The 19402-nt window shown below is 40.0% G+C and overlaps 4 protein-coding genes across 8 annotated transcripts in view; 2 read left to right on the forward strand and 2 right to left on the reverse strand.

Annotated features, from left to right (window-relative positions):
* cacna2d3 (calcium channel, voltage dependent, alpha2/delta subunit 3) overlaps positions 1-6694 on the forward strand; it is a 33964-nt gene extending 27270 nt beyond the window's left edge. The window contains exons 24-39 of the mRNA XM_035153397.2: positions 30-127; positions 241-334; positions 791-886; positions 1003-1124; positions 1763-1840; positions 2307-2368; positions 2453-2497; positions 2591-2653; positions 2901-2971; positions 3107-3182; positions 3810-3850; positions 4228-4283; positions 4585-4702; positions 4817-4929; positions 5166-5248; positions 5754-6694. Of these exons, the coding sequence (XP_035009288.1) occupies positions 30-127; positions 241-334; positions 791-886; positions 1003-1124; positions 1763-1840; positions 2307-2368; positions 2453-2497; positions 2591-2653; positions 2901-2971; positions 3107-3182; positions 3810-3850; positions 4228-4283; positions 4585-4702; positions 4817-4929; positions 5166-5248; positions 5754-5846 (1309 nt within the window). The 3' untranslated portion in view covers positions 5847-6694. The remainder of the gene's footprint in view (positions 1-29; positions 128-240; positions 335-790; positions 887-1002; positions 1125-1762; positions 1841-2306; positions 2369-2452; positions 2498-2590; positions 2654-2900; positions 2972-3106; positions 3183-3809; positions 3851-4227; positions 4284-4584; positions 4703-4816; positions 4930-5165; positions 5249-5753) is intronic.
* A 317-nt stretch (positions 6695-7011) lies between these two features.
* LOC118105530 lies at positions 7012-9831 on the reverse strand. 3 transcript variants are annotated; one of them, XM_035153404.2, is made up of 7 exons: positions 9709-9831; positions 9569-9595; positions 9082-9369; positions 8839-8874; positions 8379-8486; positions 8200-8240; positions 7012-8105 (listed from the first exon to the last, which is right to left on the reverse strand). In XM_035153404.2, the coding sequence occupies exons 1-7, from the start codon at positions 9740-9742 to the stop codon at positions 8013-8015; spliced, it is 627 nt and encodes a 208-aa protein (XP_035009295.2). In that variant the 5' UTR covers positions 9743-9831; the 3' UTR covers positions 7012-8012. The 3 variants fall into 3 exon arrangements, 2 of the variants coding, with proteins under 2 accessions (XP_035009295.2, XP_035009294.2); XM_035153403.2 differs by having other exon boundaries at positions 9569-9598; positions 9709-9795; XR_007032406.1 differs by lacking the exon at positions 7012-8105 and having other exon boundaries at positions 8379-8772; positions 9569-9598; positions 9709-9795.
* Positions 9832-12772: 2941 nt separating this feature from the next.
* Positions 12773-16189, reverse strand: LOC118105529. 3 transcript variants are annotated; one of them, XM_035153399.2, is made up of 12 exons: positions 16084-16189; positions 15950-15976; positions 15463-15750; positions 15105-15161; positions 14976-15011; positions 14838-14909; positions 14566-14601; positions 14338-14412; positions 13999-14070; positions 13593-13700; positions 13413-13453; positions 12773-13318 (listed from the first exon to the last, which is right to left on the reverse strand). In XM_035153399.2, exons 1-12 carry the CDS (start codon positions 16115-16117, stop codon positions 13226-13228), a joined length of 939 nt encoding a protein of 312 aa, XP_035009290.2. In that variant the 5' UTR covers positions 16118-16189; the 3' UTR covers positions 12773-13225. The 3 variants fall into 3 exon arrangements, with proteins under 3 accessions (XP_035009290.2, XP_035009289.2, XP_035009291.2); XM_035153398.2 differs by having other exon boundaries at positions 15950-15979; positions 16084-16188; XM_035153400.2 differs by lacking the exons at positions 14566-14601; positions 14838-14909 and having other exon boundaries at positions 15950-15979; positions 16084-16188.
* Positions 16190-16641: 452 nt separating this feature from the next.
* On the forward strand, positions 16642-18142 carry LOC118105060 (protein B4). The gene is made up of 5 exons (XM_035152446.1): positions 16642-16881; positions 16994-17250; positions 17332-17443; positions 17524-17597; positions 17818-18142. The coding sequence occupies exons 1-5, from the start codon at positions 16788-16790 to the stop codon at positions 18079-18081; spliced, it is 801 nt and encodes a 266-aa protein (XP_035008337.1). The 5' UTR covers positions 16642-16787; the 3' UTR covers positions 18082-18142.
* The last annotated feature ends 1260 nt before the right edge of the window (positions 18143-19402 follow it).

Below are 19402 nucleotides of genomic sequence, written 5' to 3' on the forward strand. Positions count from 1 at the left end.
GTAACACTGTGGCTCTGTTTGGACCACAGGAACTACTGCAACACAGAGGAGCAGCATGAGCATCGTCACCTCACCCAGATTCAAGCCATCAAGCTCTTCTTGACGGGTCGCAGACCACACCTCAAATGTAAGAGACATCCGAGTCGGACATAAATCAACAGGACTGAATGGAGTGTGTATCAGGTATTATTGAAATAAGGTCTGTATTTGTTAATGGAGTCATTGTGTTACGTTCGGCAGGTGACAGGGAGCTGATCCAGGAGGTTTTATTTGATGCGGTGGTGACTGCTCCACTGGAGGCCTACTGGACTGGACTGGCCCTCAACAAGTCAGAGTAAGAACCACGTGGCACCACTACTGAAATCTGAAATCATAGATGTTTGTAAGCTCTTAGCAAAGGCTCATGAGTTTTGCCTGTGAGTGATCTGCAATTATAAATGGTAATGAATCATCAACAAACAGCACTAATGATGATTTAACAAGTCTGTAGTTACCTCTGCTGCATTTGGTGTTTGTTTGTTTGCAGGATTAAGCAAAAACTACTCAATTGATTTTCACAACATTTTGTGGAGGGTATAGAGAACGACCCAAGCAAGAGCCCATTGACTTTTGGTGCAGCCTACTCATTGCTTCACTAATAATTTTGTAAATCATAAATTTAAGAGGAAATCACAAATCTCACAAGGGGTTGTGTAATAGTGTGTAATAGTGTGTAATCAGCAGTCAGACATGCTCGGGGTCAACACTCATAAATCAAGCACCAGTGCTCTGCTCTGCATGAATCCTGCAGGAACTCAGACAAAGGAGTGGAGATCACCTTCCTGGGAACGCGCACCGGCCTGTCGAGGACCAACCTGTTTGTCCCTGCAGATCAGCTCTCCAGTCAGTGAGTGCCGCTGCTCCGCGTCTCTCTAATCATTACTTACAGCACCAGGCGAGGCCGTGATTGCGCCTGATGAATCTAATCCGTGGCTCCTCACTTCATCCTCTGTGCGTCCTCAGAGATTTCCTGACAGCGGAGGACAAGGAGGGTGTGTTTAATGCTGATCACTTCCCTCTGTGGTACAAGAGAGCAGCAGAGCAGGTCCCCGGCACGTTCATCTACTCCATCCCCTTCAGCACAGGTACGCAGGACAATGTCACTCATCACGTGTGAACTGTGCGCCATCAAATATCATCATACAACCACACAAGACAAACGTTTATCTGTAGTATCTGCACCTTCCTTCACACAAGTTCATCTCAATATGCTCGACACTCCAGAGCAGGAGTATATGAAGCACTTTTTGAAAGCTCAAACGGTTTCCTTAGCTTTTCAGCATTTTCACATCTTTCTTTTTATCCCTCGGTGTGTTGTGGTTTGTGGTTTTTACTGGTTTCCACTGAGAGGACGTGCAGCACAGCTCACCTCCCTCACGGCTTTTTCTTGCAGTTTATGTGTCCCCTGTTCAGGCTGCTCGCCTCAGAAAGGAGAATAAAAAGCCTCACTCTCCAGGACATTTACCACCTTTTCCCTGTTAATGATAACTGCATCCAGTCAGGCTTCACCATCATAACCTGAAATGTCCCATCACAGCGCTCGTTTCAGAAAGATTGCAGTCATCTGGCTGTGGAAAAGCCTCCGACTGGACTCCATTACTGTACAGTAATGAACTGCTGCTGAGGTTTTCTTTCTCACTGACTGAGGCTGCTGAGTGCAGGGCGCCATCTACTGAGCAGAACGTGAACCGATGAATGATAGCTATCTGCTCTGTCTCTCCAGCTTTAGAGAATAAGAGCGTGGTTTTGGCCAGCACAGCAATTCAGCTGCTCGATGACAGAAAGTCTCCAATTGTTGCAGGTAACAACATCTGAACTGAATTTCACATCATCATGAATCCTAAAGTTTTGGGGGGGTTTTAATTCTAAAACCGGCTTTTATCTGTTTTCATCCAGTTTTATTTTTGTGTTCTTATTGTTGTTTCACTGTTTTAACTTGTCCTACTTTTTTTAGATGTTCTTGTATCTATTATTATTATATTATGATTTTCTGTTTACTACGAAGCACTTACTCTTTCTCCTAAAACCATTAAAACTAGGTGCCAGTTTTAATGTTGTGACTCATCTGCATATATGTATGGCCTGTTTTAAAGAGTTCTTTCGAAATCAATAATTTGATTCTAAATCTATATACTAAGCCAAAAATACACTGATGTACCACTGTCTATAACAAGTCATTGTTTGTGATTTCGTGGCTGATCGGTGTACATAAAGTTATAGCTACTATTATATCGTTCAGTCTCTTATGCTCTTTGTGCTTTGCTCAGCTGTCGGGATTCAGATGAAGCTGGAGTACTTTCAGAGGAAGTTCTGGACAGCCTGCAGACAGGTAACTACACAACAACTAACGTGACACGTTTTTGTTGTTTTTCTGAGTGGGTGTGAAACAAAAGTCTTCATGTTTTGTGCTCAGTGTACAGCTCTGGATGGAAAATGTAGCATTAGCTGCGACAATGAGGTAAAAACAGTCACTTAACTCTAACTTCTTATTCTCTTTTCCCTTTGTTTTGTTGTTTTGTTTACTAAATCTTTTTTATTCACCCACTCACAGGACATTAACTGTTATCTCATCGACAACAATGGATTCATTCTGGTCACAGAGGAGCACTCTCAGGTACTGTGTGTGTGTTTGTGTGTGTGTGTGTGTGTACGTGGGTGTGCACACGTCTGTGGATATATGTTTAGATCTTCACCAGCTTTGCATCATCTTAAAAGATGATATGTGAGTCTTGTGTTTCTGCAAGTGATCAAAAACAGTTACTGCTGGTTTGATTATTTTTATTTCCATTACTTTGTACTCTTCAATCTACAGTGGGATTTGAAGTGTGTGGCTGTGTGCGTTGAAATAACTTCTCTCTCAGACAGGGCTTTTCTTTGGAGAGGTGGAGGGGGCCGTTATGAACAAACTTCTCCAGATGGGGTCCTTCAAAAGGTCTGAGCCACAGTTTAACACCAACCAGGGGTCCAGTGTACCTGGCATTAAAAGCATGTTTTTGTTAATGATTGTATTTGTTGTTGTTGTTGTTGGTATTTTCTTTTGACTGTAACCACTTCCTGATTGTGACAGGATCACGCTGTTTGACTACCAGGCCCAATGCAAAGAGTACGCTGGGAGCAGCGACAGTGCACGTACTTTATCTGACGTAAGTGACAGATCACCTGCTGGTAGATTTAGAGATAAAGACACGAGAAGCAGTCATTTTATCACCTGTAAAACAATACATCCACATTTGCACAGCCAGAGCTAAGGCCAAACTCTGTAACCTACTGAGCAACAGCGCCCTCTGCAGCCACACGGGGTGATTCATTCAGTGTGTGTGTAGTTTCTACCCACTCAACAGAAACACACTGAACAATAGATATTACCCATGATCCCTGGCTTCCTGAACCAGAAGAGCTGCAGCTGTAGTAAAATACACCAAACTCTGTTCAGTATTTTTCATACGTTAAAATTGTAGCTGGTCTTTAATGACTTCTTTTGACTGATCTAAAGTTCATTACTCTAGAACTCGCTGGGCCTGATTCTGTCGGTTTAAGCTGTGACTACTAGTTACTCTCTCACAGAAGTAACAGAACAGTCGTTAAGGGTGTTAACTCTTTTTGAAGCTGATATTTTAAGGTAAATAGTGTTGCTTTCAGATCATGACCCTAGAAGGTGGTTCATTTCATAGAGTTTGTGGTGAACAGTGTTTAGACACTAGTCAAATATGAATATAGATTAAACTAACATTAAATCTTTCTCTCTCTTTCTCTCTCTCTCTCTTTCTTAGCCTTTCACTGTGGTTAAGTGGCTCCTGACTGAACTTGTCATGTAAGAATTTAGACAAAATTATTATATTTGTTTAGTACGGGAAGATAAATAATATATTGTGACATACTGTATATCATACCTGTACTAATTATCATTTATACAATACTGAGCACAAAACAATTAAAAAGTTAAATGATAAAAACATAAATGGACGATCATCACACTACAATGAACACTGCTAAGATATAATCAGTTTCATCTTTAACTAATTCAGTTATAATTACATTTACTTTATGAACTATGTAATGAAACCAGCTGATAATAATGTTAACCAATAACAAGACACACTGATTAATGGTTGTTTTAAAAGAGCTTAAATGTTAATTCATATGAATGGATGTCCTAATTAAATGTGATGTTTGTGTTTCTCTCTTTAGTTTTCTGCTAGAATTTAACTTGTACAGTTGGTGGAACGTGGACCTGACAGTAAAAGGTAACTGACTGTAAAGGTGTGACTTATAGGCTGCATACTAAATGTGTTGGAGAGGAAATAGCATCATGTACGGTGAGGGTGTTGTGTCAGAGTTCTTGGAAATTTCCATTACAGACGTTTGACATAACCACAGATGTGTGTATTTCCCTGTCCTCACACACACACGCACACACCCCCCTCTGCGTGTGTTGAGCTTTTACAAATACACCTACAAAGACAACTTCTCTCAGAACCTCGTTTGTTGACCAAATTTCCACCACACGTCTGTGGTTCAGTTCAGTTTTCTTTGTCCCACATTCAGCTCAGAGGTCTCGGGGTAAAACCATGATGGTTCCATGTGACACCGAATATCCTGCTTTTGTCTCTGAACGCACCATCAAAGAAACAACAGGCAACATCGACTGTGAGGGCTGCATCAGGTACTGCTGCAGGCCATTTTAGATTATTGACTCAAATATCAACAATCAATTCCTTGATATCCATCCATATTAAACAGTGTGTGTGTGTGTGTGTGTCTGTGTTTGTTGCTGCAGGTCTTTTGTCATACAGCAGATTCCCAGCAGCAACCTCTTCATGGTTGTCGTGGACAATAAGTGTGACTGCAGCAGTTCTCCTCCAGTGACCATGGATCCCATCGAGATCATGTATATCCTTTCTAAAGGAAACACTAATATTTGATAAGTGGAAGCTTGAATATGTGATTTGTTTCATAACGGAAATACTGACTGAGCGGAGCTGCATTTTTTATTTGGGGTTATTTTTGGAGTTGTACGACTCGAGTGTTCAGTTTCACATCAGCCTAAACGAGTCGTGATGCAGGTAAGAGAAGTTTTAAACTTAGCTCTGTTCAGTTTGTCATTTTTTTCCTTGACACCTTTGAACACAACGAGTCCCTGAAATGTGACAGACTGAAGTTTCAGAAGGACAGAAAGAAACCTGAATCCTGTCATCCGTTCCACCCTGAGGTATGACAACATGCCTCTGTACTGTTACCTGTGTGTGCGTAGATTTGTATGTGTGAGACCACACTGAAATACTCAGATCCACTGAATGAAAGACACAGTTTATACAAATAATCATTAATTGAATATCTTAGTTTGTTGTATAAGTATAAGTCAGATGGAGAAAGATAAATTAGTTATAGGACGGTTATATAGGTAAACAAATTGATGGTATATCTTTCAATTGCTGACTGACTTCACCTTTAACTTAACGTACTTATTGCAGCTGTATGCACACTTCTCCTGTGCAAAGAATTACTAACAATATTTCACATGCTTTCTTCCCGTTTTACTCTGAAAAGTGGTTTCTATAAAGTGTATTTGAGTACTGGTAGTTCCTATGAAGGATTCTGATCCAGCTTTCTGCTTGTGTGTGTCTACCTTTGTGGGCTTAATCAAAATGGAATTACACCTTACACGTAAACTGCTCAAAAAAATCTTTAATCACATACAACTGTGTCTTCTGCAGGAAAATGCCATGGAGTGTGGTTCAGCAACACGCCTCTCCAGTGCCCTAACAGCGGCTCTGCTCCCTCTGATAGCAGCGGCCGTCAGCAGGTGACCGTGAGCAGCAGGACTGGACCCGAGGACGACCTCAACTAGAATATGCTTATAAACACATAGAGAATATGGCCAATCAGAGATGAATTTGCTCATTAGCTCTGCAACTGGCAGCGCTCCACTAGGAAACAAAAAAAAAAACTGTAGCACTGAGACTCGCATCCATTAATGCAGAAATCATGAACGATGTGGCGCAGCAAAAGAAAGTGAGATTCACGGGAGTGCTTGGTGACTTTGCTCAGAGCATTGCAGTTCACTGTTTGCCATATTGTCCCGAAAGTGCGCTGAAATTAAACAAGAGAAAGCAACATGTCTACAGTCAAAGCAAAGGCATAGGAGAAGAGAAACATAGTACTTTGTGCAAAAGATGATATAAGACATCAAACATGTTTTTTTATCGCAAAGTACAAACCGAAAGTTCATGTGAAAGTCTACAGAATGTAAAATGCACTTTCGTCATGTGAAAAGGAGGCAGAGCGCTCTGTATTCCTGGCATTAAAATGCTATACAAAAAAAAAACCCACTAATGACAGTGGCGTCATATTTTTTCATACATTCCTCAGATATTTTAAGTTTATTTTTGAACTGAGTTCTTTCTGATGTTGATAATAATGTGGATGATGTAAAATACCAGAGAGAAAACAGAACTCGTGAACTTTCCTCTGTCAGTTTCTCCTCGTTTTAAAGCAGGAGTCGGTTCAGATGAGCTAAAGATGCATGATGAAGATTCAACAAAGTGTGTTCGAAGAATGTCACGTTCATACATCCAGCCATGATTTGTCAAGGTGACCACATCTTCTCACCTGTGCGTTTGAGAGAGCTGACGAATAAACACAAAGAAATATTTTACTTCATTTACACCGTGCGTGATTTTCTCAAACATTGTGTGTGTTTGTGTATGTGTGCATTACTAATGTTGCAGGGACATAAATCAGTTTATCTTGTGGGCAGAAGACTTGGGCAAAGGTTAAGGTTACGATAAGGGTTTGGTGCAATTCTACACTTCATTATTAAACAGTGAACACTTTTATTATTATTGCATGATCAACTTAGTTCTCACCACACACAACTGCTAACTCCCATGACCTTGTTTCTTCTAAGAAATGACAAAACAGAAACCAGTTGCATGTCTGTATATCAAATCAATCAAATTTTATTTGAAAAGCCCATATTCACAATTTGCATCATAGGGCTTAACAAGGTGCAACATCCTCTGCCCTTAATCCTCAACTATAGACTAAAGAGAAAAAAAAATCTTTTAACAGGAAAAAAACATAGAAATTTCAGAAAGAGCCACATTTGAGTGATCCCTCTCCCAGGACGGAGAGAAGTGCAATAGATGGCACATGTAGCAGAGCACATCGACAGAATAACAATATAACAGAGAAAAGACGGTGTCTAAATGGAGAAATGTATACATTTTTTAAAATGTTATACAAAAGAAAATGTAGGGAGCAGCAATGACAAATTGAATAATGCCAATGCCAATAATATCTTATCCAGGTTTCTGATTCCAAATCTGCTTCCAAACCCAGAGAGGCTCAACAACAGCCAAGTGATGGAACAGAGACACAAACAGAAACAGCCTCTCACGTTCGAAGCAAATCAGATACTAATGTTTTTCTCTCGGCCATGACAAACTGAAATATAATTGGTCATTTAGATTGGAAAAAGTTTGGTGACCTATTGTAGTAGAGAAGCTACATATGCCATCCTTATTATTATATATTACAGTAAATATCAATGGAGTACATTTCCAAACACTATATGACTTATAATGTTGTCTGCTATAAGCCATGTTATAGGAATTGGCTTCTCAATAACCACAGGCACATTATAAACTATTTCAGGAATCTCAAATCCACCACTTCAATTTGTTTATGAAGATCCCAGCAGGTGCCTGTTCAGGTAGCATGCAGTAATCAGTAATCAATAAGGTTCAGAGTGACACCCCTCAACCTCGACCTGCTGGTCCCTCTCTGACAGAAAAAGAGACAGCCAGCAGAGACTCAGCAGTTTCCTGTCAGTTTGCAGATTAACACTAGACCATGTACATTAACCACATCATTTTTTCTCAGTATTAGATCATAAAATGCTGTATGATAGACGAGGCTAAAATTACACATGGTTTAAAAACAATTCTTTGGGCAGTCTCCTGTGTCTTCCTCTAAATCGGCTGCAGGGTGCTGTACACCGTTTTGTTTGGGGCTGATGCAGGCGGCTCCTCGGAGATGGTGTCGTACTGGTGGTAAATGTCCCACTACAAAAGAAAGATACCAACTCTGAGCGCTCTTATGACATCTATAAACCTCTATAGCAACCATATCCAATACTGTGCCTCGTGTCTCACTTACTTGTTCATATTGAGGCTCTTGTCTTTTCGGTTTCTCGGTACCTGTGAGTGTGTAAGATGACAGAGACATTGAAGTTAGATGTGTCTGATATAGATTTTAAAGACCTACATTATTAACATACTTCAAGTATGTACGTGTATATTAACTGGACATAAACAGTAAATGGACACAGTCCTCACCACTTCTTCTTGTGGGGCAGAGAAGGGTCAGTCCCAGTGAGATGAAACCCACAGTGACTGCAAAAACAGCTGTAACTGCCAGTGCCCTCAGTGTCCACATCATCATGTCTGTTTCAGAGGAAACAAGAATCAGTCAAACTCCTGGCACAAAAGCAAAAGGATGATGAATTCTGGAATTAGCAATAATTGTTACTTGAAGGCAAAAATAAAGAAATATTAAAATGAAATATTTAGATATTTCCTAAAACATTTTTTTCTCGTCCTTTGTCACTGTCTAATATATTTTTTCTTTGTGAGGCTTTCAGAAAAGGGATTTTGTCAGCTGGTTTCCCTGGCGTTGGCGAAGAAAAAATAACATGTTCCCTAGCATTCCTCGATGTGCTGACAGTCAGACCTGGTGAATAAAGAAAAATATATTTAATTGTAATGCTTGGAAAAAAGTCAAATGTGATTTTATTACCTTTTGTAGACGTTACAGGAGTTGAAGTAGGAGGTCCTGTTGAATAAAGACAAGGATGAGTTTCCTTTGTAGACAAATGTGTGGGACAGCGAATTAGTGCAATATTTTGAGCAGGTATCAAAAGATGCAGCGTGTACTTTGTGATGCACCAATCATATACACAAAATAATACTGTGAATACTCTAATACAAAACATTAAAAATCTAGAAGCTGAGAAAAAAATATTTAAGAAAAGTAACTCACTGTGTATGGTGATGGAGGATATTTCGCTGTGTGGAGACGGAGGATGTGTATCTCCAGAACTTACAGCGTAAAAACATCTCACTTTAACCTCAGCGGGGGAACTCTGACCTGCCATCAGCAGCAGCTCGCTCCCTGGCAGTGTCTTCAGACATGAGGAGATTTTGGTTTCTCCTCCCTCAGTGTAGAAAAAACACTGAAACGCATCAGGTGGACACTGACAGTCCAGTGTGACTGTGTCTGTCTCTGTGATCACCGGAGGACTCACTACCAGTTTAGGTTGAAGAAGAGCTGAGAGGGTAAAGAAAAACATTTAGTTATATTAAGCTCTTAGTAGTTGCATTAATGTCATAAAGTAAATGAAGTAAAGAAATTATACTGTTCAAGCAAACTGATTAAAAACGGTCAAATTAATAACAGCTCACAATAAACTTTACATGCAGTGAAAACAGCAGAGCTGAATGTGAAATGTAAAAGATCAGACTCTGACCTTGAATTTGAATCTCGTGAAAGGAACCTGCTGGAAATAAAATAGATGCAATAATAAGTGATACTGTAGTCTCATAAACAAACAGAAACATAAACTACAATATAAAAGCCAACATTGATAATTACAAAATCTCTTCCCACCGATGAGAACGATGAACAACACCAGTCCCACCATGACGAAGCTGTCCAGAATGGTTCAGAGATACTTGTGTGTCTGAATACTGAGACTTCACGTACTGAATTTTCATTTTGCAGAACAAGGAAACCACAATGACCATGTAAATGAAACACTTCTTCGCTGCGTGACTTATTTAATTGTTCAGTGTGTAGAATTTAGTAACATCTAGTGGTGAAGTCTCCAGATGCAGCTGATTACCCCTCACCTCACCCTCCCCTTCAAAACAAAAGAACCTGTGGGAGCCTTCAGCTGTGATAAAAACTCCAAAGGTGTTTAGATTGTCCAGTTTGGACTACTGCAAAAAACATGGCGGCCTCTGTAGAGCGGACCCGCTCCCTGTAAATATTGAAATATAAAGGGCCCATTCTAGGGAAGAAAACAACAATTCATACAATTTAGATGAGACACACAAGAGAAAACATCACTAGGGTAATTTTTTATTCAATTTCTGCCAATAGATCCCTTTCACCTAAATCTTACACACTGAACCTTTAAAACCATTCACACGTGTACATTGTGTTTCACAAAGTTCAGTTTTCTTTGTCCCACATTCAGCTCAGACGTCTCGGGGTAAAACCATGATGGTTCCATGTGACACCGAATATCCTGCTTTTGTCTCTGAACGCACCATCAAAGAAACAACAGGCCTCATCGACTGTGAGGGCTGCATCAGGTACTGCTGCAGGCCATTTTAGATTATTGACTCAAATATCAACAATCAATTCCTTGATATCCATCCATATTAAACAGTGTGTGTGTGTGTGTGTCTGTGTTTGTTGCTGCAGGTCTTTTGTCATACAGCAGATTCCCAGCAGCAACCTCTTCATGGTTGTTGTGGACAATAAGTGTGACTGCAGCAGTTCTCCTCCAGTAACCATGGATCCCATCGAGATCATGTATATCCTTTCTAAAGGAAACAGTTGTACGACTCGAGTGTTCAGTTTCACATCAGCCTAAACGAGTCGTGATGCAGGTAAGAGAAGTTTTAAACTTAGCTCTGTTCAGTTTGTCTTTTTTTTCCTTGACACCTTTGAACACAACGAGTCCCTGAAATGTGACAGACTGAAGTTTCAGAAGGACAGAAAGAAACCTGAATCCTGTCATCCGTTCCACCCTGAGGTATGACAACATGCCTCTGTAATGTTACCTGTGTGTGCGTAGATTTGTATGTGTGAGACCACACTGAAATACTCAGATCCACTGAATGAAAGACACACAGTTTATACAAATGATCCTTAATTGAATATCTTAGTTTGTTTCATCTTATTTTCATAGTTTTGGATTCCCTTTTGTAATAATATGATTGTACTCACCAAGTGAAATTCTGAGATCTGGGAACGCAGCAACATTTCTATAAAAGTATAAGTCAGATGGAGAAAGAGAAAGGAGTAATAGGACGGTTATATAGGTAAACAAATTGATGGTATATCTTTCAATTGCAGACTGACTTCACCTTTAACTTTAAGGAGTGTTCGTCCTCCAACCTGAAGGTCGGCGGTTCAATCCTCAATCTTCCCCATCTGCACGCCGAAGTGTCCTTGGGCAAGATACTGAACCCCTGAATGGCCACCCATAGATGTTGAATAAACTAACTGTAAGTCGCTTTGGATAAAAAGCGTCCGCCAAATGACACGTAATGTAATGTAATACTGTAACCTGTGTGTGTGTAACCTGTGAGACCACACTGAAATACTCAGGTCCATTGAATGAAAGACACACAGTTTATGCAAATAATCCTTAAAGGGATAGTTCACCCAGAAATGTAAATTCACTCATCTACTCACCGCGATGCCGATGGAGGGGTGGGGGAAGTGTTTGAGGCCACAAAACACTTCTGGAGTCTCAGGGGTAAACAGCGTTCAGTCAGACATCTCACGTTCAAATGTTTATTGCAACAGTAGAACGTGTTAGTGTTAGGAGTCTAGGCTCCGACTTAGTCATTCCCCCCGATATGATTACATAGATATGATGGGAGTGATGAGCCCCCCCCCGTCGGAGCTTACAGGTGGATGCTGGGGTGGTGGAGGGGCTGAAGCAACTGGCAGCAAGACTGACGCAGCAGCAGGGCAAGCAAAGGGAGTGAGGGGGAATTTTCTCTGCTTAAATAGACCGCCTTATTGTATTATATAATTGTATTAAAGATGATTGTGGAGAGTGAGGTGTGTCGCCTGGTGTATGTGACATGATTGGAGCAGCGCAGCTCGAGTTGGCTGCCTGAACTAGCTCCAAGGCGTCGCTCCATTTAGAGCAGAATCCAATACAATTGAAGTAACTGGTGACCAAAGAAGAGACGTAATAAAACAACAGAAGTGATACAATACAAATACAAAGAAATATTTTACTTCATTTACACTGTGCGTTATTTTCTCAAACATTGTGTGTGTTTGTGTGTATGTGTGTGTGTATTACTAATGTTGCAGGGACATAAACCTGTTTACATGGGCACAGCTGGGCCATCTCATGGACAGATGAAGCATTTCCTCTGAACATAAATCATTCCCTTTTTAGGGTGAAGACTTAGTCGAAGGTTAAGGTTACGATAAGGTTAGGTGCAGTTCTACACTTCATTATTAAACAGTGAACACTGATGTAAACATTAAGGTTTTATTATTGTATGATCAACTTAGTTCTCACCAGCTTTGTTTTGGTTTCTGAGAACTGCCTGCAAAAGCAAGCTGACAACCACAGCTTCTCCACAACCAGCCACAACTTCTCACTCCCATCACCTTGTTTCTTCTTTGAAATGAGATAAACAAGTGTCCGTTACATTTGATCAGACTTCTGCTTGCTGTTACAGACGGTGAAGCAGAACTTAAACCTGACTGCACCTGATAATCACATCCTCTGATCCTGTCACTGTGGACAAAGACAATTCAGCTGTAAAAACTAAAGTGGATGTTGGCTCTAGAGATGCGACAGTTTACTTCTCAAAACACTTATGTTAAAAATGAAACAAAAAGCCACTCAGAATATGTGAATGAGTGAGGTTTTGAGAGACCCGGATGTGCCAGAAACCAGTTGCATGTATTTATTCATCAATCAAATTTTATTTGCATAGCCCATATTCACACATCACAATTTGCCTCATAGGGATTAACAAGGTGCAAATCCTCTGCCCTTAATCTACGGAAGAAAAAAAAAACTAAACTGAAAGTTATTTAAGGAAAGTCAAATCAAACACTTCGATTTGTTTATGAAGATCCCAGCAGGTGCCTGTTCAGGTAGCATGCAGTAATCAGTAATCAATAAGGTTCAGAGTGACACCCCTCAACCTCGACCTGCTGGTCCCTCTCTGACAGAAAAAGAGACAGCCAGCAGAGACTCAGCAGTTTCCTGTCAGTTTACAGATTAACACCAGACCACGTGCATTAACCACATCATTTTCTCTCAGTATTAGATCATAAAATGCTGTTTGATAGACGAGGCTAAAATTACACATGGTTTAAAAACAAATCTTTGGGCAGTCTCCTGTGTCTTCCTCTAAATCGGCTGCAGGGTGCTGTACACCATGTTGTTTGGGGCTGATGCAGGCGGCTCCTCGGAGATGGTGTCGTACTGGTGGTAAATGACCGACTAGAAAAGAAAGATACCAACTCTGAGCGCTCTTATGACATCTATAAACCTCTATAGCAACCATATCCAATACTGTGCCTCGTGTCTCACTTACTTGTTCATTTTGAGGCTCTTGTCTTTTCGGTTTCTCGGTACCTGTGAGTGTATAAGATGACAGAGACATTGAAGTTAGATGTGTCTGATATAGATTTTAAAAGACCTACATTATTAACATACTTCAAGCATGTACGTGTATATTAACTGGACATAAACAGTAAACGGACACAGTCCTCACCAATTTTTCTAGTGGTGCAGAGAAAGGTCAGTCCCAGTGAGATGAAACCCACAGTGACTGCAAAAACAGCTGTAACTGCCAGTGCCCTCAGTGTCCACATCCTCATGTCTGTTTCAGAGGAAACAAGAATCAGTCAAACTCCTGGCACAAAAGCAGGAAGACTGTGTTTACCTTCAGTTTCTACCAGTGCATGTTAAACCACTAATGAATACCACAACAGTATTTCTCTGCTACTAATGTGAAACGAATAAGTAAAATTACTAAAGTGATGAACATGATGAATCCTGGAAAAAGCAATAACTGTTTCTTGAAGGCAAAAATTAAAATTAAAGAAAACATCTGTCACTGTTAAATAAAGGTTTTCTTTAACATCTGTGTGAATTTTTAAGAAAAGTGATTTTGTCACCTGGTTTCCCTGGCGTTGGCGACGAAGTGCTAACATGTTCCTTAGCGTTCCTCGATGTGGTGACAGTCAGAACTGATGAATAAAGAAAATTACACTTCATCATTATGCTTGGAAAAAGGCACAAAACGATTAAATTAAAAGAATTAAAAGAACAAATATAGTGAGTGTTTTTGTCATGATAGGTTTATTATCTTCTGATAGGCTTAAGTATTTCTTTCAATGAAGCAGTGACAAGAAAAAACTGTATTTCTAGTGACAAACTAAAGTGACAAAAGTGGTGAACATGATGAATCCTGGAACTGTTTCTTGAAGGAAAAAAGTAAAGAAAGGTAAAAACACCTGATGCTACTTTCACTGGCGTTCGTAGAGTAGAAATAACATTTCCCATAGGGTTCCTTGTACTGACAGTCAGACCTGATGAATGAAGGAAAATACAATTCATTATTAAGGGCCCTATGAGACAAATTGTGATTTGTGAATATGGGCTATACAAATACAATGTTATTGATTGATTGATTGATTATAATGGTTGAAAACAAAGTCACACAATATTTTGTATTTCATTACCTTTTATAGACGTTACAGGAGTTGAAGTAGGAGGTCCTGTTGAATATAAAAACTTTTACAACTCTTAACAGAACAAATATACTGAGTGTTTTGTTAAATAGATTTCACTTTAAATGATGAATTCTGGAATTAGCAATAATTGTTATTTGAAGGCAAAACTAAAGAAATCTTAAAATGAAATATTTAGATATTTCCTAAAACATTTTTTTCTTGTTCTTTGTCACTGTCTAATATATTTCTTTGTGAGTCTTTAGGAAAAGGGATTTTGTCACCCGGTTTCCCTGGCGTTGGCGAAGAAAAAATAGCATGTTCCCTAGTGTTCCTCGATGTGCTGACAGTCAGACCTGGTGAATGAAGAAAAATATATGTAAGTTTTATATTTGGAAAAAAGTCAAATGTGATTTTATTACCTTTTATAGACGTTACAGGAGTTGAAGTAGGAGGTCCTGTTGAATATAAAAACTTTTACAACTCTTAACGGAACAAATATACTGAGTGTTTTGTTAAATAGATTTCACTTTAAATGCAGCATGCTTTACCTGAGGTCATAGGAAATTGCGTAGTTTGCATCGTGTGTGACTCGATTTCCACAGTTTCTATACAATAAAAGACGATGGATCAGTTTCCTTTGTAGACAAATGTGTGGGACAGCGAATTTGTGCAATATTTTGAGCAGGTATCAAAAGATGCAGCGTGTACTTTGTGATGCACCAATCATATACACACAATAATACTGTGAATACTGTAATACAAAACATTCAAAATCAAGAACCTGAGAAAAAAACTTTACTTATCAAAGTGACAAAACTTTATGTTATGGGAAAAGAAGTTGTTGAATGGTTGTTTCTCTTCCCTCACTCATTCACACACAGTAAAAGTAAAAGTAAAGTAACTCACTGTGTATGGTGATGGCGGATATTTCGCTGTGTGGAGACGGAGGATGTGTATCTCCAGACCTTACAGTGTAAAAACATCTCACTTCAACCTCAGCGGGGGAACTCTGACCTGCCATCAGCAGCAGCTCGCTCCCTGACAGTGTCTTCTGACATGAGGAGATTTTGGTTTCTTCTACGTCAGTGTAGAAATAACACTGAATCGCATCAGGTGGACACTGACAGTCCAGTGTGACTGTGTCTGTCTCTGTGATCACCGGTCTACTCACTACCAGTTTAGGTTGAAGAAGAGCTGAGAGGGTAAAGAAAAACATTTAGTTATATTAAGCTCTTAGTAGTTACATTAATGTCATAAAGTAAATGAAGTAAAGAAATTATACTGTTCAAGCAAACTGATTAAAAACGGTCAAATTAATAACAGCTCACAAAAAACTTTACATGCAGTGAAAACAGCAGAGCTGAATGTGAAATGTAAAAGATCAGACTCTGACCTTGAATTTGAATCTCGTGAAAGGAACCTGCTGGAAATAAAATAGATGCAATAATAAGTGATACTGTAGTCTCATAAACAAACAAAAACTACAATATAAAAGCCAACATTGATAATTTCAAAATGTCTACCCACTGATGAAAACGATGAACAACACCAGTCCCACCATGACGAAGCTGTCCAGAATGGTTCAGAGATACTTGTGTGTCTGAATACTGAGACTTCACGTACTGAATTCTCATTTTGCAGAATGAGGAAACCACAGCAAACCTCAGAAGTGAATCACCAACCCATACATTTACATCCTGTTTAAAGTAGCCTTCCTGGTTCATGTGCTTTATTGAGCTGAAAATAAACTACATTAGAGACAAACCTCTGAGAAAGATGGAACTTTGTTCTGCATTGTTGTTTTGTTGTTCCCAGATATACAGATATACAATTTCAGCTCATATACATACATACATACATACATACATACATACATACATACATACATACATACATGGATTTATTCATGGTTGGATGTACTTGATCCCAAACTGGAAAACTGTGTCTTGATCCTGTTAATAATAGAATATTGGTGCAAACATATAATCAATGAAAGATTCCAGCCCAGGTTGGACGGGGTGTGACGTCAGCGCGGTCCCCTGATGGCTGTAATTGACAACCCCTGATGCATGGCACCTGACGTGATGTGATGCACCTGGTCTCATTCCACTGGAAGCAGCTGCTTAAAGACGGAGACTGCAGCGGCAGGAAGCACGTGTCGCGTACTTTTACACTTTGGGGAGTCTGCACTGTGAGTCCTGTTTTTCTTTTAATATTCTGCTGCTGTTGTGATGCCTCCTAAAAAGCCAGCAGCGGACTCTGCGGATGCGCCTGCGATATCCTCCAGCGACGCGCCTGTGGAGGAGAAAGTCAAAGCTAAATCAGGTCTGTGAGCAAACGCCAATGACTAATATTTATTTTCTGCTGCTGCTGTGTGGCCAGTGTTTGAACCATCCCTCTCTCCTATGAATATATCAACATATCGTTTGTCCTCTAGATGCTGCAGCTGTGCGTAAAATTGCAACTCATCCATCCACAGCCATTATGGTGAAAGAAGCGCTCAACGAGCTGGACTCGCGCAAAGGGGTCTCCTCCCAAGCCATACAGAATTACATTAAACAGAAATACCCCTCTGTGGATTTGGTGAGGTTGAAGCACTTGGTGCGCAGAGCCCTGAAGAAGGGTCTGGAGACTGGCACGCTGGTGCGTCCTGCCAACTCCAGTGTCGCCACAGGCGCGATGGGTAAATTCAGGGTAAGCTGTCAGGTCTGCAGCTTCATTAAAGCGGGTCAAATTGCGTGAATAATAGGGTGTTATTTGTTGTCCTGTCTTAAGCTTGCACCAAAAGTCAAGGAGCCAAAGTCAAAAGCTGAGAATACGGATCCTAATGTGCAGAAAGCTCCAAAACCAGCCAAAGATGCAGCCAAGAAGAAATCCCCAAAAGCAGGTGAAAATAGACTGGTGACATTAACACAGGTGGGTCATTCTTGTAGGTGGTGATTTTAAATGTCCTGTAAATTCTTACAGCTGCCACAAAAAAGAAAGATGTCGCCAAGGAACCCGCCAAGGAACCTGCCAAGGAACCCGCCAAGTCAAAGGAGGTGAGATGATGTTTTAATGCTCAATCTGTGGGTGAGAGATGTCAGATTATGTCGTCTATAAATTCTATAATGTGGTGTTGTATGTACTTTTTTGATGGCTGAAATTATTCCTGGCACTATATTTTGAACTTGCTGTGGGTTGCCTGAGCGTAAATGTTCTTTGCTCCTGTTAAGTCAAGATTAGAAATGCCTTGGTTACTGAATTTATTTTTCATTTCAGGACACAAAACCTCCCAAAAAGTCAAAGAAGGACGATGAGGCTGCTATCACCACAAAGCCTGCTCCAGCGAAGAAGCCAAAAGCAAAAAAAGCTGTCGAGAAGGAGGATGCCAAGGGAGCCTCAGATTCAACCAAAACAAAGGCGGCGAAGAGCATCAAGGAGGCAAAGGCAGGAAAGGTGTCTCAGAGCAAGGCGACTAAAACGGTCAGCGAAGCCCCTGCCCCCAGAGTGACCGCGAAACGAGGGAGGAAGGCTGCAGAATAAATTAAAAGCTCTTAACTGATTTTATATTATATTGTCTTGAAATAAAATCTTAACTTACTCACTTGTGCTTTTTCTTTTAATGTTATTTGGTGCCTCCTTGTCAAGTTACAACACTCAATAGAACTGGTGATCAGTTTCAATAGCTCTCCAGTAACACCAACTGCCACACACCTCATTTCACTAATGGTCATATTTGTGTTAATGGGAAAATTTGCAGTTACTTTTATATAGCTTTAAAACAGACTGGCTCAATAAAAAAAAAAGATCATGACAAATATACATCACAAACTTCACGTCTCTTTCGACCCAGTTCATTACTCTTGTAAGCACATGCTACCTGTGCTGCTGGTCTTCGAGGTCCTCTGCAATCACTCCGAGTTCTCGTGTCAGTTTTTAATTTCTAAAGACAAGACTAATCACAGTTTGGACATTAGAGCTGAGGAATGAGTGTCTTGAAAGAAGCTGGAGAAGTCTGACACCTGGCGTGAACAGGATTGGGTTAAGATAACTGTCAGGCCAGAAACGTGCAACATGTACACACGCGTACAGGGAGGCGTGCACAATTGCAGCGGCTACCCTGTGCAATAATTTATCTGTAAGTGATGTCTTGTAGAGTATTTGTTGGATTTCATTGCACGAATATTTATTTATAGGGATTTCTCTTCGTTTAGTGAATTTCTCTTTAAGTGAATTCAGTTGTCTCAGTTGTGCTACGTGTTAATGCAATGATAATAAATCCATCTAACTCCATCTCCATAATATCAATGCGGCCTTATTGTGCATTAAATGGTTTAAACTAAAATAAGATGCTGCCCGTTTCCACATCAAAAATACCCAAATGACCAGGAAAACACTCACATGAGTTGGACCTGCATGTACCTTGTGTACTAATATACTCATTTTTAAAAATTGGAAGTCTGTTCCCTGTGAGTCACAGAAAAACTGTTGATAGTCGGTGCAGTGGAAAATGTTTAGATGTTAAATTTGATGCTCTGAGCACAATGACTGTAAATAAATCTTTATATATTGTTTGAGCATCAACACATGTTCACCTTCACTGGCAGAGATTTAGCTCAAGACCTGCACTTAAACCCAGAAGGGCCACATGCTTTGCATATAAACACAGCATCTTTGCAGTAACTTGATATCTTGATAGCTAACTAGATACTTACCACTCACTGGACTTCACGCTGCCAGACTGAATTAAACCACTGGGGTTCAAGCTGATATTTTCACTTAACCTTAATAAATGAAATGATGTTTTACAGAGTGTGCTCTTCTTTCACTTACGACAAAATAAATCACAGCGACGTGTTAAAAA

This window comes from Hippoglossus stenolepis, chromosome 3 (genome assembly GCF_022539355.2).
Source record: "Hippoglossus stenolepis isolate QCI-W04-F060 chromosome 3, HSTE1.2, whole genome shotgun sequence".
In the NCBI taxonomy this organism is placed as follows: Eukaryota; Metazoa; Chordata; class Actinopteri; order Pleuronectiformes; family Pleuronectidae; genus Hippoglossus; species Hippoglossus stenolepis.

Coding starts and splice junctions, on each gene's coding strand:
- LOC118105060 (XM_035152446.1), top strand. CDS start 16,788: ATGCCTCCTAAAAAGCCAGCAGCGGACTCTGCGGATGCGCCTGCGATA. Junction 17,251..17,331: donor GCGCGATGGGTAAATTCAGG/GTAAGCTGTCAG, acceptor TCCTGTCTTAAG/CTTGCACCAAAAGTCAAGGA. Junction 17,598..17,817: donor AACCCGCCAAGTCAAAGGAG/GTGAGATGATGT, acceptor TTTTCATTTCAG/GACACAAAACCTCCCAAAAA.
- LOC118105529 (XM_035153398.2), bottom strand. CDS start 16,117: ATGGTGGGACTGGTGTTGTTCATCGTTTTCATCA. Junction 13,701..13,998: donor GCCAACGCCAGGGAAACCAG/GTGACAAAATCA, acceptor CCTCTGAAACAG/ACATGAGGATGTGGACACTG. Junction 13,319..13,412: donor AAGAGCCTCAAAATGAACAA/GTAAGTGAGACA, acceptor TTTCTTTTCTAG/TCGGTCATTTACCACCAGTA.
- LOC118105530 (XM_035153403.2), bottom strand. CDS start 9,742: ATGGTGGGACTGGTGTTGTTCATCGTTCTCATCG. Junction 9,370..9,568: donor TCACGAGATTCAAATTCAAG/GTCAGAGTCTGA, acceptor TTACCCTCTCAG/CTCTTCTTCAACCTAAACTG. Junction 8,875..9,081: donor ATCCTCCATCACCATACACA/GTGAGTTACTTT, acceptor TTTATTCAACAG/GACCTCCTACTTCAACTCCT.